Source organism: Atractosteus spatula, chromosome 13, assembly GCF_055471065.1.
Source record: "Atractosteus spatula isolate fAtrSpa1 chromosome 13, fAtrSpa1.hap1, whole genome shotgun sequence".
NCBI classification, from domain to species: Eukaryota; Metazoa; Chordata; class Actinopteri; order Semionotiformes; family Lepisosteidae; genus Atractosteus; species Atractosteus spatula.
The window spans coordinates 511,880-538,955 of record NC_142718.1 but is presented as its reverse complement, the minus strand read 5'-3'; the positions used below and the strand labels follow the sequence as shown (position 1 = coordinate 538,955).

Below are 27,076 nucleotides of genomic sequence, written 5' to 3'. Positions count from 1 at the left end.
GTGTCCCACACTGACAGGCTGGAGGAACTGAGTCTCTTCAGTCTGAAGGGAGTGTCCCACACTGACGGGCTGAGGGAACTGAGTCTCTTCTGTCTGAAGGGAGTGTCCCACACTGACAGGCTGGAGGAACTGAGTCTCTTTAGTCTGAAGGGAGTGTCCCACACTGACAGGCTGGAGGAGATGTGATACAAGTGTTCAAATTGCTCACAGACGCTGACTGCAGTTGACTATATGTTTCTGTGCTCAAGACACAGCTGGATGAGATCCACCAGTCAGGACAGGAGGCAGGTGTCTACACAAAGAGTGGTGGGAGTGCCAAACGAGCTGGACGGGCTAGGTGAGGTCAAAGTTCAGATGAGTGACTCTCTGATTCGGGTCTGGACCTGAGATTCGGGTTTGATTCTCACAGAAGAGCTGATTGGGTTGTTGCTCTCGTTTGAACCAAGAAGAAACTAAACTTCAAATAAAAACAGAGCAGAGGTGCTGTCTTTGTCTTTACAAGGAGATAGTTTATTAGAAACAATATTAGCAGGAGCAGGAGAGGAAGAGGGGAGAGAGGAGGAGGAAGAGGGGCGAGAGTCTCTACACACCACACAGCCTCACAGGGGCTCTCCAGGCTCCTCTTCCTCCCCAGAGGACTCTGGGATGCCTGTGAGGTCACTGGGCTCTGGGGGGAGGGGGGGCGGCAGGGGTGGGGGGGGCGGCGGTGGGGGCAGGGGGGGCTCGGACAGGCTGTAATAGGGGCTGAGGGGGGACAGAGGGGGTGGGGGCGGTGGGGGCGCAGGGCTGGGGCAGTAGCCCGGCCGGGGCAGTTCACAGGGACAGCTCCACTCGGGCCGGCACAGGCGCCCCCGCAGCAGGACCTTGGTGTAGCTGTTCAGGGTGGACACGCCGGACGCCATGCAGCAGGTGAAGGAGGCCCAGGCCACACTGAGGGGAGGGAGAGCCAGAGTGACCGCACTGTCCGTCTCAGAATGACCACACCCACCCAGAGAGCTCACAGAGTGACCCCAGTGACACCCACTCACAGACCGGACACAGTGACCCCACTGACAGCCACTCACAGACCGGACACAGTGACCCCACTGACAGCCACTCACAGACCGGACACAGTGACCCCACTGACACCCACTCACAGACCGGACCCAGTGACCCCACTGACAGCCACTCACAGACCGGACACAGTGACCCCACTGACAGCCACTCACAGACCGGACACAGTGACCCCACTGACAGCCACTCACAGACCGGACACAGTGACCCCACTGACACCCACTCACAGACCGGACACAGTGACCCCACTGACACCCACTCACAGACCGGACACAGTGACCCCACTGACACCAACTCACAGACTGGACACAGTGACCCCACTGACAACGCCCCAGAGTTTGGACAGACTGACCGCGCCTGGGTCCTGTCCAGCTTGACACTCACTAGAATGACCAGGAGTAGTCCCAGCTGTGGGGCTTCCAGTCCTCTGGGCCCAGAGAGGCTGTCACCTGGAAGACCTGCGTGTACATCATGTGAGCGACCATCCCCAGCAGCCCTGAGAAAGAGACAGGTCAGCACACTCGTACGGTCCCCAGAGAGAGAGAGACAGGTCCGTACAGTGTGATAGAGAGAGAGACTGATTAATACACTCTGAGACTGTCACCAGCGAGAGAGACAGGTCGGTACACTCTGATCCTGAGAGAGAAAGAGAATGGATCAAACACTCATACTGGCACCAGAGAGAGACAGGTCAATACACTCTAATAAAGTCTGATACCACAGTGAAGAAAGACAGACAGTACCGGAGAGCACAGTGGGACAGATAGAACCAGAGAGCACAGTGAGACAGACAGTCAGTACCAGAGAGCACAGAGAGACAGACAGACAGTACTGGAGAGCACAGTGAGACAGATAGAACCAGAGAGCACAGTGAGAAAGACAGTCAGTACCAGAGAGCACAGTGAGACAGAGAGACAGTACCAGAGAGCACAGTGAGACAGACAGTCAGTACCAGAGAGCACAGTGAGACAGACAGACAGTATCAGAGAGCACAGTGAGACAGACAGACAGTACCAGAGAGCACAGTGAAGACGGCAGCGAAGGCGCTCAGCTGCAGCCCACAGTGCAGGCAGTGTGGAAATCGCTCTGAGAGAAACAGCTCCCCACTCAGCAGCATGAAACTGAGAGCCAGCAGAGAGATGTACACCACCTCTGTCACCACAGACAGCCAGATCATACCTGAGAGAGAGAGGGGTTAATACACACACTGCTCCTGCACACTACTGTACACTGACACTGCACTGAGAGAGAGAGGGGTTAATACACACACTGCTCCTGCACACTACTGTACACTGACACTGCACTGAGAGAGAGGGGTTAATACACACACTCCTCCTGCACACTACTGTACACTGACACTGCACTGAGAGAGAGAGGGGTTAATACACACACTGCTCCTGCACACTACTGTACACTGACACTGCACTGAGAGAGAGAGGGGTTAATACACACACTGCTCCTGCACACTACTGTACACTGACACTGCACTGAGAGAGAGGGGTTAATACACACACTCCTCCTGCACACTACTGCACACTGACACTGCACTGAGAGAGAGGGGTTAATACACACACTCCTCCTGCACACTACTGTACACTGACACTGCACTGAGAGAGAGAGGGGTTAATACACACACTCCTCCTGCACACTACTGTACACTGACACTGCACTGAGAGAGAGAGAGGTTAATACACACACTCCTCCTGCACACTACTGTACACTGACACTGCACTGAGAGAGAGAGGGGTTAATACACACACTCCTCCTGCACACTACTGTACACTGACACTGCACTGAGAGAGAGAGGGGTTAATACACACACTCCTCCTGCACACTACTGTACACTGACACTGCACTGAGAGAGAGGGGTTAATACACACACTCCTCCTGCACACTACTGTACACTGACACTGCCCTGAGAGAGAGAAGGGTTAATACACACACTCCTCCTGCACACTACTGTACACTGACACTGCACTGAGAGAGAGAGGGGTTAATACACACACTCCTCCTGCACACTGCTGTACACTGACACTGCACTGAGAGAGAGAGGGGTTAATACACACACACTCCTCCTACACACTACTGTACACTGACACTGCACTGAGAGAGAGAGAGGGGTTAATACACACACTCCTCCTGCACACTACTGTACACTGACACTGCACTGAGAGAGAGAGAGGGGTTAATACACACACTCCTCCTGCACACTACTGTACACTGACACTGCACCGAGAGAGAGAGGGGTTAATACACACACTCCTCCTGCACACTACTGTACACTGACACTGCACTGAGAGAGAGAGAGGGGTTAATACACACACTCCTCCTGCACACTACTGGACACTGACACTGCACTGAGAGAGAGAGGGGTTAATACACACACTCCTCCTGCACACTACTGTACACTGACACTGCACTGAGAGAGAGAGAGGGGTTAATACACACACCCCTCCTGCACACTACTGTACACTGACACTGCACTGAGAGAGAGAGGGGTTAATACACACACTCCTCCTGCACACTACTGGACACTGACACTGCACTGAGAGAGAGAGGGGTTAATACACACACTCCTCCTGCACACTACTGTACACTGACACTGCATTGAGAGAGAGAGGGGTTAATACACACACTCCTCCTGCACACTGCTGTACACTGACACTGCACTGAGAGAGAGGGGTTAATACACACACTCCCCCTGCACACTACTGTACACTGACACTGCACTGAGAGAGAGAGGGGTTAATACACACACTCCTCCTGCACACTACTGTACACTGACACTGCACTGAGAGAGAGAGGGGTTAATACACACACTCCTCCTGCACACTGCTGTACACTGACACTGCACTGAGAGAGAGGGGTTAATACACACACTCCTCCTGCACACTACTGTACACTGACACTGCACTGAGAGAGAGAGGGGTTAATACATACACTCCTCCTGCACACTACTGTACACTGACACTGCACTGAGAGAGAGAGGGGTTAATACACACACTCCTCCTGCACACTACTGTACACTGACACTGCACTGAGAGAGAGAGGGGCTAATACACACACTCCTCCTGCACACTACTGTACACTGCACTGAGAGAGAGAGAGGTTAATACACACACTCCTCCTGCACACTACTGTACACTGACACTGCCCTGAGAGAGAGAGGGGTTAATACACACACTCCTCCTGCACACTACTGTACACTGACACTGCACTGAGAGAGGGGTTAATACACACACTCCTCCTGCACACTACTGTACACTAACACTGCACTGAGAGAGAGAGGGGTTAATACACACACTCCTCCTGCACACTACTGTACACTGACACTGCACTGAGAGAGAGAGGGGTTAATACACACACTCCTCCTGCACACTACTGTACACTGACACTGCACTGAGAGAGAGGGGGGTTAATACACACACTCCTCCTGCACACTACTGTACACTGACACTGCACTGAGAGAGAGGGGGGTTAATACACACACTCCTCCTGCACACTACTGTACACTGACACTGCACTGAGAGAGAGGGGTTAATACACACACTCCTCCTGCACACTGCTGTACACTGACACTGCACTGAGAGAGAGAGGGGTTAATACACACACTCCTCCTGCACACTACTGTACACTGACACTGCACTGAGAGAGAGAGGGGTTAATACACACACTCCTCCTGCACACTACTGTACACTGACACTGCACTGAGAGAGAGAGGGGTTAATACACACACTCCTCCTGCACACTACTGTACACTGACACTGCACTGAGAGAGAGAGGGGTTAATACACACACTCCTCCTGCACACTACTGTACACTGACACTGCACTGAGAGAGAGAGGGGTTAATACACACACTCCTTCTGCACACTACTGTACACTGACACTGCACTGAGAGAGAGGGGGGGTTAATACACACACTCCTCCTGCACACTACTGTACACTGACACTGCACTGAGAGAGAGAGGGGTTAATACACACACTCCTCCTGCACACTACTGTACACTGACACTACACTGAGAGAGAGAGGGGTTAATACACACACTCCTCCTGCACACTACTGTACACTGACACTGCACTGAGAGAGAGAGGGGCTAATACACACACTCCTCCTGCACACTACTGTACACTGCACTGAGAGAGAGAGGGGTTAATACACACACTCCTCCTGCACACTACTGTACACTGACACTGCCCTGAGAGAGAGAGGGGTTAATACACACACTCCTCCTGCACACTCCTGTACACTGACACTGCACTGAGAGAGAGAGGGGTTAATACACACACTCCTCCTGCACACTACTGTACACTGACACTGCACTGAGAGAGAGAGGGGTTAATACACACACTCCTCCTGCACACTCCTGTACACTGACACTGCACTGAGAGAGAGAGGGGTTAATACACACACTCCTCCTGCACACTACTGTACACTGACACTGCACTGAGAGAGGGGTTAATACACACACTCCTCCTGCACACTACTGTACACTAACACTGCACTGAGAGAGAGAGGGGTTAATACACACACTCCTCCTGCACACTACTGTACACTGACACTGCACTGAGAGAGAGAGGGGTTAATACACACACTCCTCCTGCACACTACTGTACACTGACACTGCACTGAGAGAGAGGGGGGTTAATACACACACTCCTCCTGCACACTACTGTACACTGACACTGCACTGAGAGAGAGGGGGGTTAATACACACACTCCTCCTGCACACTACTGTACACTGACACTGCACTGAGAGAGAGAGGGGTTAATACACACACTCCTCCTGCACACTACTGTACACTGACACTGCACTGAGAGAGAGAGGGGTTAATACACACACCCCTCCTGCACACTACTGTACACTGACACTGCACTGAGAGAGAGAGGGGTTAATACACACACTGCTCCTGCACACTACTGTACACTGACACTGCACTGAGAGAGAGAGGGGTTAATACACACACTCCTCCTGCACACTACTGTACACTGACACTGCACTGAGAGAGAGAGGGGTTAATACACACACTCCTCCTGCACACTACTGTACACTGACACTGCACTGAGAGAGAGAGGGGTTAATACACACACTCCTCCTGCACACTACTGTACACTGACACTGCACTGAGAGAGAGAGAGGGGTTAATACACACACTCCTCCTGCACACTACTGTACACTGACACTGCACTGAGAGAGAGGGGTTAATACACACACTCCTCCTGCACACTGCTGCACACTGACACTGCACTGAGAGAGAGAGGGGTTAATACACACACTCCTCCTGCACACTACTGTACACTGACACTGCACTGAGAGAGAGAGGGGTTAATACACACACTCCTCCTGCACACTACTGTACACTGACACTGCACTGAGAGAGAGAGGGGTTAATACACACACTCCTTCTGCACACTACTGTACACTGACACTGCACTGAGAGAGAGGGGGGGTTAATACACACACTCCTCCTGCACACTACTGTACACTGACACTGCACTGAGAGAGAGAGGGGTTAATACACACACTCCTCCTGCACACTACTGTACACTGACACTGCACTGAGAGAGAGAGGGGTTAATACACACACTCCTCCTGCACACTACTGTACACTGACACTGCACTGAGAGAGAGAGGGGCTAATACACACACTCCTCCTGCACACTACTGTACACTGCACTGAGAGAGAGAGGGGTTAATACACACACTCCTCCTGCACACTCCTGTACACTGACACTGCACTGAGAGAGAGAGGGGTTAATACACACACTCCTCCTGCACACTACTGTACACTGACACTGCACTGAGAGAGAGAGGGGTTAATACACACACTCCTCCTGCACACTCCTGTACACTGACACTGCACTGAGAGAGAGAGGGGTTAATACACACACTCCTCCTGCACACTACTGTACACTGACACTGCACTGAGAGAGAGAGGGGTTAATACACACACTCCTCCTGCACACTACTGTACACTGACACTGCACTGAGAGAGAGAGGGGTTAATACACACACTCCTCCTGCACACTACTGTACACTGACACTGCACTGAGAGAGAGAGGGGTTAATACACACACTCCTCCTGCACACTACTGTACACTGACACTGCACTGAGAGAGAGAGGGGTTAATACACACACTCCTCCTGCACACTACTGTACACTGACACTGCACTGAGAGAGAGGGGGGTTAATACACACACTCCTCCTGCACACTACTGTACACTGACACTGCACTGAGAGAGAGGGGGGTTAATACACACACTGCTCCTGCACACTACTGTACACTGACACTGCACTGAGAGAGAGAGGGGTTAATACACACACTCCTCCTGCACACTACTGTACACTGACACTGCACTGAGAGAGAGAGGGGTTAATACACACACTCCTCCTGCACACTACTGTACACTGACACTGCACTGAGAGAGAGGGGTTAATACACACACTCCTCCTGCACACTACTGTACACTGACACTGCACTGAGAGAGAGAGGGGTTAATACACACACTCCTCCTGCACACTACTGTACACTGACACTGCACTGAGAGAGAGAGGGGTTAATACACACACTCCTCCTGCACACTACTGTACACTGACACTGCACTGAGAGAGAGGGGTTAATACACACACTCCTCCTGCACACTACTGTACACTGACACTGCACTGAGAGAGAGAGGGGTTAATACACACACTCCTCCTGCACACTACTGTACACTGACACTGCACTGAGAGAGAGAGGGGTTAATACACACACTCCTTCTGCACACTACTGTACACTGACACTGCACTGAGAGAGAGGGGGGGTTAATACACACACTCCTCCTGCACACTACTGTACACTGACACTGCACTGAGAGAGAGAGGGGTTAATACACACACTCCTCCTGCACACTACTGTACACTGACACTGCACTGAGAGAGAGAGGGGTTAATACACACACTCCTCCTGCACACTACTGTACACTGACACTGCACTGAGAGAGAGAGGGGCTAATACACACACTCCTCCTGCACACTACTGTACACTGCACTGAGAGAGAGAGGGGTTAATACACACACTCCTCCTGCACACTACTGTACACTGACACTGCACTGAGAGAGAGAGGGGTTAATACACACACTCCTCCTGCACACTACTGTACACTGACACTGCACTGAGAGAGAGAGGGGTTAATACACACACTCCTTCTGCACACTACTGTACACTGACACTGCACTGAGAGAGAGGGGGGGTTAATACACACACTCCTCCTGCACACTACTGTACACTGACACTGCACTGAGAGAGAGAGGGGTTAATACACACACTCCTCCTGCACACTACTGTACACTGACACTACACTGAGAGAGAGAGGGGTTAATACACACACTCCTCCTGCACACTACTGTACACTGACACTGCACTGAGAGAGAGAGGGGCTAATACACACACTCCTCCTGCACACTACTGTACACTGCACTGAGAGAGAGAGGGGTTAATACACACACTCCTCCTGCACACTACTGTACACTGACACTGCCCTGAGAGAGAGAGGGGTTAATACACACACTCCTCCTGCACACTCCTGTACACTGACACTGCACTGAGAGAGAGAGGGGTTAATACACACACTCCTCCTGCACACTACTGTACACTGACACTGCACTGAGAGAGAGAGGGGTTAATACACACACTCCTCCTGCACACTACTGTACACTGACACTGCACTGAGAGAGAGAGGGGTTAATACACACACTCCTCCTGCACACTACTGTACACTGACACTGCACTGAGAGAGGGGTTAATACACACACTCCTCCTGCACACTACTGTACACTAACACTGCACTGAGAGAGAGAGGGGTTAATACACACACTCCTCCTGCACACTACTGTACACTGACACTGCACTGAGAGAGAGAGGGGTTAATACACACACTCCTCCTGCACACTACTGTACACTGACACTGCACTGAGAGAGAGGGGGGTTAATACACACACTCCTCCTGCACACTACTGTACACTGACACTGCACTGAGAGAGAGGGGGGTTAATACACACACTCCTCCTGCACACTACTGTACACTGACACTGCACTGAGAGAGAGAGGGGTTAATACACACACTCCTCCTGCACACTACTGTACACTGACACTGCACTGAGAGAGAGAGGGGTTAATACACACACCCCTCCTGCACACTACTGTACACTGACACTGCACTGAGAGAGAGAGGGGTTAATACACACACTGCTCCTGCACACTACTGTACACTGACACTGCACTGAGAGAGAGAGGGGTTAATACACACACTCCTCCTGCACACTACTGTACACTGACACTGCACTGAGAGAGAGAGGGGTTAATACACACACTCCTCCTGCACACTACTGTACACTGACACTGCACTGAGAGAGAGAGGGGTTAATACACACACTCCTCCTGCACACTACTGTACACTGACACTGCACTGAGAGAGAGAGAGGGGTTAATACACACACTCCTCCTGCACACTACTGTACACTGACACTGCACTGAGAGAGAGGGGTTAATACACACACTCCTCCTGCACACTGCTGCACACTGACACTGCACTGAGAGAGAGAGGGGTTAATACACACACTCCTCCTGCACACTACTGTACACTGACACTGCACTGAGAGAGAGAGGGGTTAATACACACACTCCTCCTGCACACTACTGTACACTGACACTGCACTGAGAGAGAGAGGGGTTAATACACACACTCCTTCTGCACACTACTGTACACTGACACTGCACTGAGAGAGAGGGGGGGTTAATACACACACTCCTCCTGCACACTACTGTACACTGACACTGCACTGAGAGAGAGAGGGGTTAATACACACACTCCTCCTGCACACTACTGTACACTGACACTGCACTGAGAGAGAGAGGGGTTAATACACACACTCCTCCTGCACACTACTGTACACTGACACTGCACTGAGAGAGAGAGGGGCTAATACACACACTCCTCCTGCACACTACTGTACACTGCACTGAGAGAGAGAGGGGTTAATACACACACTCCTCCTGCACACTCCTGTACACTGACACTGCACTGAGAGAGAGAGGGGTTAATACACACACTCCTCCTGCACACTACTGTACACTGACACTGCACTGAGAGAGAGAGGGGTTAATACACACACTCCTCCTGCACACTCCTGTACACTGACACTGCACTGAGAGAGAGAGGGGTTAATACACACACTCCTCCTGCACACTACTGTACACTGACACTGCACTGAGAGAGAGAGGGGTTAATACACACACTCCTCCTGCACACTACTGTACACTGACACTGCACTGAGAGAGAGAGGGGTTAATACACACACTCCTCCTGCACACTACTGTACACTGACACTGCACTGAGAGAGAGAGGGGTTAATACACACACTCCTCCTGCACACTACTGTACACTGACACTGCACTGAGAGAGAGAGGGGTTAATACACACACTCCTCCTGCACACTACTGTACACTGACACTGCACTGAGAGAGAGGGGGGTTAATACACACACTCCTCCTGCACACTACTGTACACTGACACTGCACTGAGAGAGAGGGGGGTTAATACACACACTGCTCCTGCACACTACTGTACACTGACACTGCACTGAGAGAGAGAGGGGTTAATACACACACTCCTCCTGCACACTACTGTACACTGACACTGCACTGAGAGAGAGAGGGGTTAATACACACACTCCTCCTGCACACTACTGTACACTGACACTGCACTGAGAGAGAGGGGTTAATACACACACTCCTCCTGCACACTACTGTACACTGACACTGCACTGAGAGAGAGAGGGGTTAATACACACACTCCTCCTGCACACTATTGTACACTGACACTGCACTGAGAGAGAGAGGGGTTAATACACACACTCCTCCTGCACACTACTGTACACTGACACTGCACTGAGAGAGAGGGGTTAATACACACACTCCTCCTGCACACTACTGTACACTGACACTGCACTGAGAGAGAGAGGGGTTAATACACACACTCCTCCTGCACACTACTGTACACTGACACTGCACTGAGAGAGAGAGGGGTTAATACACACACTCCTTCTGCACACTACTGTACACTGACACTGCACTGAGAGAGAGGGGGGGTTAATACACACACTCCTCCTGCACACTACTGTACACTGACACTGCACTGAGAGAGAGAGGGGTTAATACACACACTCCTCCTGCACACTACTGTACACTGACACTGCACTGAGAGAGAGAGGGGTTAATACACACACTCCTCCTGCACACTACTGTACACTGACACTGCACTGAGAGAGAGAGGGGCTAATACACACACTCCTCCTGCACACTACTGTACACTGCACTGAGAGAGAGAGGGGTTAATACACACACTCCTCCTGCACACTACTGTACACTGACACTGCCCTGAGAGAGAGAGGGGTTAATACACACACTCCTCCTGCACACTCCTGTACACTGACACTGCGCTGAGAGAGAGAGGGGTTAATACACACACTCCTCCTGCACACTACTGTACACTGACACTGCACTGAGAGAGAGAGGGGTTAATACACACACTCCTCCTGCACACTCCTGTACACTGACACTGCACTGAGAGAGAGAGGGGTTAATACACACACTCCTCCTGCACACTACTGTACACTGACACTGCACTGAGAGAGAGAGGGGTTAATACACACACTCCTCCTGCACACTACTGTACACTGACACTGCACTGAGAGAGAGAGGGGTTAATACACACACTCCTCCTGCACACTACTGTACACTGACACTGCACTGAGAGAGAGGGGTTAATACACACACTCCTCCTGCACACTACTGTACACTGATACTGCACTGAGAGAGAGAGGGGTTAATACACACACTCCTCCTGCACACTGACACTGCACTGCACTGAGAGAGAGAGGGGTTAATACACACACTCCTCCTGCACACTACTGTACACTGACACTGCACTGAGAGAGAGGGGGGTTAATACACACACTCCTCCTGCACACTACTGTACACTGACACTGCACTGAGAGAGAGGGGGGTTAATACACACACTCCTCCTGCACACTACTGTACACTGACACTGCACTGAGAGAGAGAGGGGTTAATACACACACTCCTCCTGCACGCTACTGTACACTGACACTGCACTGAGAGAGAGAGGGGTTAATACACACACTCCTCCTGCACACTACTGTACACTGACACTGCACTGAGAGAGAGAGGGGTTAATACACACACTGCTCCTGCACACTACTGTACACTGACACTGCACTGAGAGAGAGGGGTTGGTTAATACACACACTCCTCCTGCACAATACTCTATGGAAACTCAGTACCTTTCTCTGAGTGAGGTGTCAAATCAATAAAACTTCGACATTTCTCACCTGAAAGAAAGAGAAAAAATTAGATTACTTGATTATAAAATGAACTGCAATATAAATATAAGCCCTATTGTAACAGACTGGTCTACTGTACTGGGACTGTAGCTCCTAGTGTAACAGACTGGTCTACTGCACTGGGACTGTAGCTCCTATTGTAACAGACTGGTCTACTGTACTGGGACTGTAGCTCCCAGTGTAACAGACTGTTCTACTGCACTGGGACTGTAGCTCCTATTGTAACAGACTGGTCTACTGTACTGGGACTGTAGCTCCCAGTGTAACAAACTGTTCTACTGCACTGGGACTGTAGCTCCTATTGTAACAGACTGGTCTACTGTACTGGGACTGTAGCTCCCAGTGTAACAGACTGGTCTACTGTACTGGGACTGGAGCTCCTATTGTAACAGACTGTTCTACTGTACTGGGACTGTAGCTCCCAGTGTAACAGACTGGTCTACTGCACTGGGACTGTAGCTCCTATTGTAACAGACTGGTCTACTGTACTGGGACTGTAGCCCCTATTGTAACAGACTGTTCTACTGTACTGGGACTGTAGCTCCTATTGTAACAGACTGTTCTACTGTACTGGGACTGTAGCTCCCAGTGTAACAGACTGGTCTACTGCACTGGGACTGTAGCTCCTATTGTAACAGACTGGTCTACTGTACTGGGACTGTAGCTCCCAGTGTAACAGACTGGTCTACTGCACTGGGACTGTAGCTCCTATTGTAACAGACTGGTCTACTGTACTGGGACTGTAGCTCCCAGTGTAACAGACTGTTCTACTGCACTGGGACTGTAGCTCCCAGTGTAACAGACTGGTCTACTGTACTGGGACTGTAGCTCCCAGTGTAACAGACTGGTCTACTGTACTGGGACTGGAGCTCCTATTGTAACAGACTGTTCTACTGTACTGGGACTGTAGCTCCCAGTGTAACAGACTGGTCTACTGCACTGGGACTGTAGCTCCTATTGTAACAGACTGGTCTACTGTACTGGGACTGTAGCTCCCAGTGTAACAGACTGTTCTACTGTACTGGGACTGTAGCTCCCAGTGTAACAGACTGGTCTACTGTACTGGGACTGTAGCTCCTAGTGTAACTGACTGGTCTACTGTACTGGGACTGTAGCTCCCAGTGTAACAGACTGTTCTACTGTACTGGGACTGTAGCTCCCAGTGTAACAGACTGGTCTACTGTACTGGGACTGTAGCTCCTAGTGTAACTGACTGGTCTACTGTACTGGGACTGTAGCTCCCAGTGTAACAGACTGTTCTACTGTACTGGGACTGTAGCTCCTATTGTAACAGACTGGTCTACTGTACTGGGACTGTAGCTCCCAGTGTAACAGACTGGTCTACTGTACTGGGACTGTAGCTCCTATTGTAACTGACTGGTCTACTGTACTGGGACTGTAGCTCCCAGTGTAACAGACTGGTCTACTGTACTGGGACTGGAGCTCCCAGTGTAACAGACTGGTCTACTGCACTGGGACTGTAGCTCCCAGTGTAACAGACTGTTCTACTGTACTGGGACTGGAGCTCCTATTGTAACAGACTGGTCTACTGCACTGGGACTGTAGCTCCCAGTGTAACAGACTGTTCTACTGCACTGGGACTGTAGCTCCTATTGTAACAGACTGGTCTACTGTACTGGGACTGTAGCTCCCAGTGTAACAGACTGTTCTACTGTACTGGGACTGGAGCTCCCAGTGTAACAGACTGGTCTACTGTACTGGGACTGGAGCTCCTATTGTAACAGACTGGTCTACTGTACTGGGACTGTAGCTCCCAGTGTAACAGACTGGTCTACTGTACTGGGACTGTAGCTCCCAGTGTAACAGACTGTTCTACTGCACTGGGACTGTAGCTCCCAGTGTAACAGACTGGTCTACTGTACTGGGACTGTAGCTCCCAGTGTAACAGACTGTTCTACTGCACTGGGACTGTAGCTCCTATTGTAACAGACTGTTCTACTGTACTGGGACTGTAGCCCCTATTGTAACAGACTGGTCTACTGTACTGGGACTGTAGCTCCCAGTGTAACAGACTGTTCTACTGTACTGGGACTGGAGCTCCTATTGTAACAGACTGTTCTACTGTACTGGGACTGGAGCTCCCAGTGTAACAGACTGTTCTACTGTACTGGGACTGGAGCTCCTATTGTAACAGACTGGTCTACTGTACTGGCACTGTAGCTCCCAGTGTAACAGACTGTTCTACTGCACTGGGACTGTAGCTCCCAGTGTAACAGACTGTTCTACTGTACTGGGACTGTAGCTCCTATTGTAACAGACTGTTCTACTGTACTGGGAGTGGAGCTCCCAGTGTAACAGACTGTTCTACTGTACTGGGACTGGAGCTCCCAGTGTAACAGACTGGTCTACTGTACTGGGACTGTAGCTCCCAGTGTAACAGACTGTGTTACTACACTGTTCCTGAATAAAATAATTTCTGTGATGACTTTTAACTTGGACAGATTTAGAGCAGGAAGCCAAAACACCACTCTCTGTATTTAGAGTGTGAAATATATCAGTCTGTCACATTCTACAGAACACACCACCGACTCTCTCCTTTTCCTCGCTGTGTAATAACAGTGTATGAAATATGATCTCTAACCTGTACTCTAATCCCTACCAGATCCTCTGTTTGGTCTTAATCACCATCTGTCTGGTTGTGTCCTGCTGGAAATAATCTGTGATGAAATTATTCTTACAGGAGAGAGAAATTAAATTAATCTTCCTGCACTTGGGTCAGGAGAGAAAGACAGAGGGGTTAATACACACACTCCTCCTGCACACTACTGTACACTAACACTGCACTGAGAGAGAGGGGTTAATACACACACTCCTCCTGCACACTACTGTACACTGACACTGCACTGAGAGAGAGAGAGGGGTTAATACACACACTCCTCCTGCACACTACTGCACACTGACACTGCACTGAGAGAAAGAGGGGTTAATACACACACTCCTCCTGCACACTACTGGACACTAACACTGCACTGAGAGAAAGAGGGGTTAATACACACACTCCTCCTGCACACTGCTGTACACTGACACTGCACTGAGAGAGAGAGGGGTTAATACACACACTCCTCCTGCACACTGCTGTGCACTGAGAGAGAGGGGTTAATACACACACTCCTCCTGCACACTACTGTACACTGACACTGCACTGAGAGAGAGAGGGGTTAATACACACACTCCTCCTGCACACTGCTGTACACTGACACTGCACTGAGAGAGAGGAGTTAATACACACACTCCTCCTGCACACTACTGTACACTGACACTGCACTGAGAGAGAGAGGGGTTAATACACACACTCCTCCTGCACACTACTGGACACTAACACTGCACTGAGAGAAAGAGGGGTTAATACACACACTCCTCCTGCACACTGCTGTACACTGACACTGCACTGAGAGAGAGAGGGGTTAATACACACACTCCTCCTGCACACTGCTGTGCACTGAGAGAGAGGGGTTAATACACACACTCCTCCTGCACACTACTGTACACTGACACTGCACTGAGAGAGAGAGGGGTTAATACACACACTCCTCCTGCACACTGCTGTACACTGACACTGCACTGAGAGAGAGGAGTTAATACACACACTCCTCCTGCACACTACTGTACACTGACACTGCACTGAGAGAGAGAGAGGGGTTAATACACACACCCCTCCTGCACACTACTGTACACTGACACTGCACTGAGAGAGAGAGGGGTTAATACACACACTCCTCCTGCACACTACTGTACACTGACACTGCACTGAGAGAGAGAGGGGTTAATACACACACTCCTCCTGCACACTACTGTACACTGACACTGCACTGAGAGAGAGAGGGGTTAATACACACACTCCTCCTGCACACTGACACTGCACTGAGAGAGAGAGGGGTTAATACACACACTCCTCCTGCACACTGACACTGCACTGAGAGAGAGAGGGTGTGTGTGGGTCTGTGTGTGTCTGGGTGTGAGACAATTATTTTGTATCCTTTAGAGAGATGCTTAGTGATTACACAGAGCGGAAATTTGAGGACAAATCATTTGTCTGCAATTTTGTTTACTTCTCTGAGAATATTCTCATGACAGATTTTCACTGAGATGATTACTCTGCTAAGTCGGGAAAATGTATTCATCGGGACTTTGTTAGAATAAGATATTTCTGTTTCATCAAAAGCAAGATCTCCTCTCTCCCCTCTCTTCTCTCCTCCCTCCCCCCTCCTCTCCCCTCTCTCCTCTCTTCCCCCTCTCTCCCCTCTCTTCTCTCCTCTTTCTCCTCTCTCCCCCCTCTCTCTCCTCTCCCCCCTCTCTCCTCTCTCCCCTCTCTTCTCTCCTCTCTCCCCCCTCCTCTCTGCTCTCTGTCCTCTCTCTCCTCTCTCCCTTCTCCTCTCCCCTCTCTCCTCTCTCCCCCCTCTCTCCCCTCTCTTCTCTCCTCTTTCTCCTCTCTCCCCCTCTCTCTCCTCTCCCCCCTCTCTCCTCTCTCCCCTCTCCCCCCTCCTCTCTGCTCTCTGTCCTCTCTCTCCTCTCTCCCTTCTCCTCTCCTCTCTCTCCTCTCTGTCCTCTCCCCCCTCACCCTCTCCAGTGCTGTAGATGTCCTCCTCGCAGCTGAACCACAGCCCGGTGTGGAAGTGTGGGAAGATGAAGCGGTCGTCTCCGGTCTCCCAGGAGAACTGGATGGCGGCGGAGTTGGAGACTCCGGGCACCGGGATGCAGTTGGTGTGGCGGTGCAGAGTGCACAGGGGCTTGGGCACCTTCTGGGTCCCCTGGCACCAGTAGGAGGACAGCAGCGCTGTGCCCGATAGCACGAGGGCGCAGACGTTTGTGAAGAGAGCGAAGGACGAGCGCAGACACATCAGACGAGACATGAGAGAGCTGAGAGAGAGAGGGGTTAATACACCCTACTGTACACTGAGAGAGAGAGGGGTTAATACACACACTCCTCCTGCACACTACTGTACACTGACACTGCACTGAGAGAGAGAGAGGGGTTAATACACACACTCCTCCTGCACACTACTGTACACTGACACTGCACAGAGAGAGAGGGGTTAATACACACACTCCTCCTGCACACTACTGTACACTGACACTGCACTGAGAGAGAGGGGGGTTAATACACACACTCCTCCTGCACACTACTGTACACTGACACGGCACTGAGAGAGAGGGGGGTTAATACACACACTCCTCCTGCACACTACTGTACATTGCCACTGCACTGAGAGAGAGAGGGGTTAATACACACACTCCTCCTGCACACTACTGTACACTGACACTGCACTGAGACACAATTCACACTTGTAGTGTCTAGTCTTTGCCTATGTAGGAATCTGTAGGACTACAGGAGCACTGACATGTCTGGGTAGAATACAAGTTTTTAATTAAAGCAACACAGGACAAACATAACATTCCAAGTCAAAGAGAATCCCAAACCTGTGTGAATCATCTGAACGACTTCCTTCCCTCTTCCTCTGGTCTCTGTGTGTGAGTCTGTGCCTTGTGTGTCTGCAGACTAATCCGCTCTTTAATCTAACGGGACCTAATCCACACAGCTCTGCTCACACAGCACTGACCGCTGAGCCCCTCCATCGTCACAGCACTGACCGCCAGCTCCATCGTCACAGCACTGACCGCTGAGCCCCTCCATCGTCACAGCACTGACCGCCAGCTCCATCGTCACAGCACTGACCGCTGAGCCCCTCCATCGTCACAGCACTGACCGCCAGCTCCATCATCACAGCACTGACCGCTGAGCCCCTCCCTCGTCACAGCACTGACCGCTGAGCCCCTCCCTCGTCACAGCACTGACCGCCAGCTCCATCGTCACAGCACTGACCGCTGAGCCCCTCCCTCGTCACAGCACTGACCGCCAGCTCCATCGTCACAGCACTGACCGCTGAGCCCCTCCATCGTCACAGCACTGACCGCCAGCTCCATCGTCACAGCACTGACCGCTGAGCTCCTCCTTTGTCATAGATGATGGGGTAAGACTGATGTGTCTCCTGTCCTGTTGTGTGTTTGTTACTGAGGGACTCTCTGTGATCTCCTCTCACTGTGTCTCCTGTCCTGTTGTGTGGAAGTGTGGGAAGTGTTTGTTACTGAGATTATCTATGATCTCTCTCTTGCTGTCCGCGCACACACACACACACACACACACACACACACAAACACACACACTCACACTCACACTCACACTCACACTCACACTCTCACACACACACACACACAGTCTCCACTCACACAGGCATCCCGTAGTTATAAAACACAAGGCTCTCCCCTTGATATCTTAAATGCCTTTATTTCTTGAAGTTTTAAAAAGAATTATACAGGTAGGCAGACAGTACAGTTCACAACGGCAGGCTGCCTCTCACACCTACTCAACAGCTGCCACAGGGGGCGCTCTGCCGTGAAACTGCACCTCTTCCACAGAAACACTGGAATCAAATACAATTTCGAATAAGATGAAAGCCCACTCTTGTCACCAGGAACACTGGGCAGACGTGCGCCTGTGCTGCACACCCCGAGCAGGAGCACAGGCGGAGCCGTGGAAGGCCGTCCACGCTCTCGTCTGGTGGTCCGGCAGGGACCTGGGGACCGCTGGCGCCCCCTGCAGCCCGACACAGCAGGGGCGGCTCAGGGAGAGGGGCCGCTAGATGAGGTCAGTCGGACTAATGATGGCAAGGGGACCAATGACACATTGGATGAGGTTCACGAGAGCGGCAGTCCGCTGCTCTAAATCGGGACAGTTGGGTTCATTCCGAGGGGCCACTGTTAATGGCAGGAAGCTATCGGTCAGAGAGGAGCAGTGAGACTGCAGGGTAATCACAGTCGAGTTCACGCAGGAGTGAGGGACTCTGAGTCCCGTGAAAAAGCCCAATTCGAGTCGGTCAAATCGCACTCCACAACCCTCAGGACCCGCCGAACCCAGGCATCGGACCGGTAAGTCCCAGGAACTGGCTCTCAAAGCCGAGCCTGAGCAGTCGCTCAGGGGACAGAACGTGTTTCCCATACTGCCGAAGAGAATAAAGCAGCTCCTGCGGGTCCTGGACACTGACCACGCACGCAGGGCCGCTGACCGGACAGGAAGCGGAACTGACCCCAGAGCAGGCCGTGTTCCTGCTGTCTCATTAGTGTCATCGTGCCGGGTTAACGAGGACAAACACAAGCACAGATCTCCTCCCATCATCCCTCACTCCCTGTCCGCCCCCCAGGGTCCTCAAGTCCGCCTGTGGACCGCAGGACCGAGACAGAGAGGCGGGGCGGGGCATGCGGGCGATGGGCAGGGCAGGACAGAGTGGGTGGGGGGCAGGACGAGGAGGGGTGGGGCAGGACGAGTGGGTGGGGGGCAGGACGAGGGGGCGGGGGGCAGGACGAGGAGGGGTGGGGCAGGACGAGGGGGCGGGGCAGGACAGAGTGGGTGGGGGGCAGGACGAGGAGGGGTGGGGCAGGACGAGGGGGCGGGGCAGGACGAGGAGGGGTGGGGCAGGACGAGGGGGCGGGGCAGGACAGAGTGGGTGGGGGGCAGGACGAGGAGGGGTGGGGCAGGACGAGGGGGCGGGGCAGGACGAGGGGGCGGGGCTACTCGGTCTTCTTGCGCAGCACGAAGTAGATGACGCTGCTGACGAAGCTGAGGGCGAAGGACAGCCAGGCCAGGATGAAGGAGTGACCGTACCAGCCGGAGCTCTCATCGCGGTGGAAGACATCGGTGTAGATTGAGGCCGCGATCATGATGCACAGGCCTGCAGGAGAGAGAGAGACAGAGGGGTTAATCCACACACAGGCCTGCAGGAGACAGAGAGAGACAGAGGGGTTAATCCACACACAGGCCTGCAGGAGACAGAGAGAGACAAAGGGGTTAATCCACACACAGGCCTGCGGGAGAGAGGGAGAGAGAGAGGGGTTAATCCACACACAGGCCTGCAGGAGACAGAGAGAGACAGAGGGGTTAATCCACACACAGGCCTGCAGGAGACAGAGAGAGACAGAGGGGTTAATCCACACACAGGCCTGCGGGAGAGAGAGAGACAGAGGGGTTAATCCACACACAGGCCTGCAGGAGAGAGAGAGAGACAGAGGGGTTAATCCACACACAGGCCTGCAGGAGCGAGAGAGACAGAGGGGTTAATCCACACTCAGTCAGCATCAGTACAAGTGCGAGACCTTGTGTGCGTGCGTGGGCCTCAGTGTCAGTGTGTGTGCGTGTGCGTGTGCGCACGTGTCCTGAGGGACAGTACTCACAGGCGATGAGCTGGAAGATGCCAGAGAAGGTGAATCTCTGCCCCTTCACCAGGGTGAACAGCTGAGCCACGAACACAAACAGCCCCAGGATGGCAAAGATACAGGCCAGCACTGAGCTCGCCTGCACGGCCTGGAGGTACTCTAGAGAGAGACAAACAGCAATATCTCACACACTGGGACACACACACACAAACACAACATAAACTGGAATGTTACAGAACCTTAAACAGACAATACACACTAGCCGAATATTTGACCAAAATAAAAAATAACAAACAGAAACAGACCCTGACGAAGTACAGGCTCAGTGACCACAACCTGGCCATAGAAACTGGGCGACACAGGCAGACCTGGCTGCCCAGAGAGGACAGGCTGTGCTCCCACTGCCAGCGGGGAGAAATAGAGACAGAGGTGCACTTCCTACTGCACTGTGACAGATACTCTGGGATTAGAGAAACATTCTTCCCGAAATTCAGAAATCTAGTCCCAGAGTTCCCACACCTGCCAGAATCACAACAGGTCCCAATCCTACTGGGAGAGGGAGGAGGGAACTCAGTTGAACTGGCAGCCCAGTATGTGATCTCCTGTCACAGCCTGAGGAACAGTGAGTCTGTCTCCCAATAATGCTCCAGCCGCCTACAGAATATGTCAATATTTTATAATATGTCTTTGTTGTAAATGTCTGTAATATGTCTGTAGATTTTATTTTACTTCTATTTTTGTTTTGTTTCATGTAAATATCATTACTTTCATTTGCTTTGGCAACACTGATTGTACCCATCGGTCATGCTAATAAAGCACCTTGAATTGAATTGAATTGACAGAGAGAGGCCTTCATACACACGCCTGCAGCCACACGGGGGCGCTGTGGTGTTGCAAGCACAGGACAGCCTGACCACAGTGCAGGCAGCTCTTGGCTGGGTCTTTACTGGGGTGGTGTACATGACTGTATGGGGCAGGAGACGACTCTGCAGCGCCCCCTGCTGGGTCGGTCTGACCGAGGTGGGCTCTCCTCAGCAGGGCTTGGTCTCCAGGAGGGGGCGCTACACAGGCAGATACTGGACTTTCCAGTCTGGCTTGTTTTCAACTGCTGACTGCAGGGCAGGGCGGGCAAACAGGCAGAGTGTCGCTGTACCAGGGACAGGCAACATGCACACTGCGCACTGCACACACTGCACACTGCACATTGCACATTGCACACACTGCACACACTGCACACTGCACATTGCACACACTGCACACTGCACACTGCACACACTGAACACACTGAACACACTGAACACTTCACGCACACACTGAACACTTCACGCACTGCACACAGCACGCACACTCACACTGAGCACTACACACACACTGAACACTGCACGCACACACTGAACACTGCACGCACACACTGAACACTACACACTGCACACACACACACTGCACACAGCACGCACACTCACACTGAGCACTACACACACACTGAACACTGCACGCACACACTGAACACTGCACGCACACACTGAACACTACACACTGCACACACACACACTGCACACAGCACCGCGACCCGGCCTCCAGCCAGAACAGCACCCGGATGCAGCTCACAGCTGTGAGGACAGGAGTTCTTACCTTGAGGGTAGGTTGAAGGGAAGTCAGTGTAGTTACAGGCTCCATTGACCAGAACACATCGACGCCAAATATCTGTACTCATGCTGTCTGTAAACCACCAGGCCTGGAACAGGGAGAGAGGGGTTCATACAGACACACTGACTGGACACTCCAGTACATTAACACTGCACTGAGAGAGAGAGGGGTTAATACAGACACACTGACTGGACACTCCAGTACATTAACACTGCACTGAGAGAGAGAGGGGTTCATACAGACACACTGACTGGACAGAGGACCTCCAAGAGCTGTCGGTCAGCGTGTGAAACACAGGTGATCTGGGCAAAGTGTGTCTCACACTATTACTCACATTGTCGATGGTGGCAATGAGGAGGAGGATGATGACTGTGATGTGGAGAAAGAAGATCCCACCCAAGAGAACCAACATGGTGATGACTGGACACCAGCTGTACACTGACACTGCAGTGAGAGAGAGAGGGGTTAATACACACACTCCTCCTGCACACTACTGTACACTGACACTGCACTGAGAGAGAGAGGGGTTAATACACACACTCCTCCTGCACACTACTGTACACTGACACTGCACTGAGAGAGAGAGGGGTTAATACACACACTCCTCCTGCACACTACTGTACACTGACACTGCACTGAGAGAGAGAGAGGGGTTAATACACACACTCCTCCTGCACACTACTGTACACTGACACTGCACTGAGAGAGAGAGGGGTTAATACACACACTCCTCCTGCACACTACTGTACACTGACACTGCAGTGAGAGAGAGAGGGGTTAATACACACACTCCTCCTGCACACTACTGTACACTGACACTGCAGTGAGAGAGAGAGGGGTTAATACACACACTATTCCTGCACACTACTGTACACTGACACTGCAGTGAGAGAGAGAGGGGTTAATACACACACTCCTCCTGCACACTACTGTACACTGACACTGCACTGAGAGAGAGAGGGGTTAATACACACACTCCTTCTGCACACTACTGTACACTGACACTGCACTGAGAGGGGGGTTAATACACACACTCCTCCTGCACACTACTGTACACTGACACTGCACTGAGAGAGAGAGGGGTTAATACACACACTCCTCCTGCACACTACTGTACACTGACACTGCACTGAGAGAGAGAGGGGTGTTGGATAGTCTCTCAGTCAGTTTCATTATAATAACCTCCATAATTGCTTGAGTACTGAGCAACTAAGCAGGAATGTGGGTTGAGCAGTCCAGCTCTCAGTGGCGTGGTCTCTCAGTGGGGCTGAGAAGGTATTGGAAGGAGACAGTTATACAGAGAGACAGACAGTGTCCCTGGGCCTGTGTAATGGGACTGCTGGGACTGTCAGGCCACACCCCCTTCCAGAGCCGGGCAGGTAACCAATCAGGCGCTTGGTCTGTCAGGCAGCAGGTCAGCTTGATTGGTCAATTACACTGTGACTCATCCATTGATAAATAGTGAGTCATTCAGCTAGTTTGGCGTTTAGCTTGATAGGTAAAACAGTCAGTAACCTTGTACATCAGCTGACTATTTTTTAATTGGAAGGTCACTCTCTCAACCTAGTTAAAGGTCTGTTTAGTCTGCCTCTCATGTACTGTAGTTCGTCATTCGGGTATCTGAGTAAGCTGACAATTATTCAAACAGTTAGTTAATTAGTCACGCAGGTAACCAAGTATTCTGACAGTTACTCTGATAGTCAGTTAATGACTAAGGGAACTGAGTGTCCTGACAGTTACTCCGATAGTCAGTGACTTAGGGAACTGAGTATCCCGACAGTTACTCTGATAGTCAGTGGCTAAGTGAACTGAGTATCCCGACAGTTACTCTGCTAGTCAGTGACTAAGGGAACCGAGTATCCCGACCGTTACTCTGATAGTTACTCTGATAGTCTGTGACTAAGGGAACTGAGTATCCTCACAGTTACTCTGATAGTCAGTGACTAAGGGAACTGAGTATCCCAACAGTTACTCTGATAGTCAGTGACTAAGGGAACCGAGTATCCTGACAGTTACTGTGCTAGTCAGTGGCTAAGGGAACCGAGTATCCCGACAGTTACTCTGATAGTTACTCTGCTAGTCGGTGAGTAAGGGAACTGAGTATCCTCACAGTTACTCTGCTAGTCAGTGAGTAAGGGAACTGAGTATCCTCACAGTAACTCTGATAGTCGGTGAGTAAGGGAACTGAGTATCCTCACAGTTACTCTGATAGTCGGTGAGTAAGGGAGTGGCCTGACAGTTTTCCAGTTAGTCAGCCTTGGTCCAGGAGTCTGACAGCTGCTCAGTCAGTCGAAGTCAACATCTCAGCTAGTGAATGTGCAGACAGTCGATTCGCATGCAAACGGTCCGTCCCTCCGTGCGGACAGCTCGCCGGAGCCACTGCGAGCCTGGGAGCCGGGGAAGAAGCAGTCAGACAAGGGGTGTGGCCCGTGGGAACTGCACCGAGCCCACGGAAGTCGCTTGGGTGGGGCAATCCGTAACGCTTCTTCCCCACCAGCAGAGTACCTATCCACGGCCCCGCGACACGGCACAGGGCGCTGGCCAGCGCAGGAGTCGAGATCAAAGAGCGAAACGGTACATAAACACACACACCCCCACCCGGCTGCGCGGACACGCTCACAGCGCGTGTGTGTGGACGAACTGGCGGACACAGGAGAAAGCAGATTCCCAGCGAGGCCAGCTTAAGCGAATAATAATAATAATAACAATAACCTCAATAACCTCTTACCTCAATGAAGGGGAGTTCGCGGAGTCGCGACTTCTGAACAAACTTTTCCACGCCGAAGTATCCCCACGCAGGCGGGCTGGCTGGCGACACGAGTGTGCGAGATCTGTGCAGGGAAGCCCACGCCGCGCGCGGAGCCGGGGCAGTCCGGGGGGAGCTCGCTCGCTCGCGGGAGACGGACGCCTGCGGAGCGGGTCAGTGCCGAGCAGCGGAACCGACAGAACCGCCGATGTCCGTGATGAAGCAGACAGCGCAGCCTGGACAGGAGTGCCGCCGCTCGCCCTGCCCGCCTCCTGGCGCCGCGCGGCGGGGAGGGACCCCAGACACGGCCCGCCCCGCGCCATGTGAGCTCGCACCCCTCTCTCGCGCGCGCACGGCCCCCCCAGTTCCTGACAGAAGACGCACTCTCCGTGTGAGCTCTCTGGGCTGACAGGAGACACACTCTGACACTGTGAGCTCTCTGGGCTGACAGGAGACACACTCAGACCTGTTCGCTCTCCAGTTGACAGGAGACACACTCTCAGTGTGAGCTCTCTGGGCTGACAGGAGACACACTCTGACACTGTGCTCTTTGGGCTGACAGGAGACACACTCAGAGCCTGTAAGCTCTCTGAGCTGACGGGAGACACGATCTCGGAGCCTGTGAGCTCTCCGGCCTGGCAGGAGACACACTCAGACATGTGCGCTCTCCAGTTGACAGGACACACACTCAGACACTGTGTGCTCTCTGGGCTGACAGGAGACACTCTCAGACACTGTGTGCTCTCTGGGCTGACGGGAGACACACTCTCAGAGCCTGTGTGCTCTCTGGGCTGACGGGAGACACACTCTCAGAGCCTGTGAGCTCTCCGGCCTGACAGGAGACACACTCAGACCTGTGCGCTCTCCAGTTGACAGGAGACACACTCTCAGTGTGAGCTCTCTGGGCTGACAGGAGACACACTCTGACACTGTGCTCTTTGGGCTGACAGGAGACACACTCAGAGCCTGTAAGCTCTCCGGGCTGACGGGAGACACGATCTCAGAGCCTGTAAGCTCTCCGGCCTGACGGGAGACACACTCAGACCTGTGCGCTCTCCAGTTGACAGGAGACACACTCAGACACTGTGTACTCTCTGGGCTGACGAGAGACTCTCAGACCTGTGAGCTCTCCGGCCTGACAGGAGACACACTCAGACCTGTGTGCTCTCCAGTTGACAGGAGACACACTCAGACACTGTGTGCTCTCTGGGCTGACGGGAGACTCTCAGAGCCTGTGAGCTCTCCAGCCTGACGGGAGACACACTCAGACCCGTGTGCTCTCCAGTTGACAGGAGACACACTCAGACACTGTGTGCTCTCTGGGCTGACGGGAGACTCTCAGACCTGTGAGCTCTCCAGCCTGACGGGAGACACACTCAGACCTGTGTGCTCTCCAGTTGACAGGAGACACAGTGCTGTGTGCAGCCCCGGCGGGACGTGTCTGTTTCTGCCGGTCCTGTAGAGACTCGTCCCGGGAGCCGCCCTGCCCGGGGGTGAGAGTCAGGGCGCAGGAATGCGGTCGGGGCGGATGGAGGGGGTGGGGATGTCTCGCAGGCGGCGAGCGTGTCTCAGCCTGACTGCGGGGGGGCGACAGGACAGGCACAACGCCCCCAGGGGCAAGAGGAGAAGGCTCAGGAGAATGGAACATTTCCAGAACAGCCCCATGCCCCAGGTGTGTGTGTCCAGTGTGTCCTTAAGAGTCTGGACAGGTGTGTGTGTCCAGTGTGTCCAGTAAGAGTGTGTCTATACAGTGTGTCCTTAAGAGTCTGGACAGGTGTGTGTGTGTCCAGTGTGTCCAGTAAGAGTGTGTATATACAGTGTGTCCTTAAGCGTCTGGACAGGTGTGTGTGTCCAGTGTGTCCAGTAAGAGTGTGGACAGGTGTGTGTATATACAGTCTGTCCAGTAAGAGTCTGGACAGGTGTGTGTGTCCAGTAAGAGTGTGGACAGGTGTGTGTATATACAGTGTGTCCTTAAGCGTCTGGACAGGTGTGTGTGTCG

General features: G+C 52.4%; 2 protein-coding genes across 2 annotated transcripts; both read right to left on the bottom strand.

Moving 5' to 3' along the window:
* Positions 1–599: 599 nt before the first annotated feature.
* LOC148821482 (germ cell-specific gene 1-like protein) lies at positions 600–17,329 on the bottom strand. Its single transcript, XM_088930927.1, has 5 exons — positions 17,038–17,329; positions 12,399–12,446; positions 2,068–2,232; positions 1,438–1,549; positions 600–930 (listed from the first exon to the last, which is right to left on the bottom strand). The coding sequence occupies exons 1-5, from the start codon at positions 17,327–17,329 to the stop codon at positions 600–602; spliced, it is 948 nt and encodes a 315-aa protein (XP_088787053.1).
* Positions 17,330–18,742: 1,413 nt separating this feature from the next.
* Positions 18,743–25,362, bottom strand: emp1b (epithelial membrane protein 1b). Its single transcript, XM_088930956.1, has 5 exons — positions 25,060–25,362; positions 22,666–22,775; positions 22,317–22,419; positions 20,703–20,843; positions 18,743–20,203 (listed from the first exon to the last, which is right to left on the bottom strand). Exons 2-5 carry the CDS (start codon positions 22,741–22,743, stop codon positions 20,043–20,045), a joined length of 483 nt encoding a protein of 160 aa, XP_088787082.1. The 5' UTR covers positions 22,744–22,775; positions 25,060–25,362; the 3' UTR covers positions 18,743–20,042.
* Positions 25,363–27,076: the final 1,714 nt, after the last annotated feature.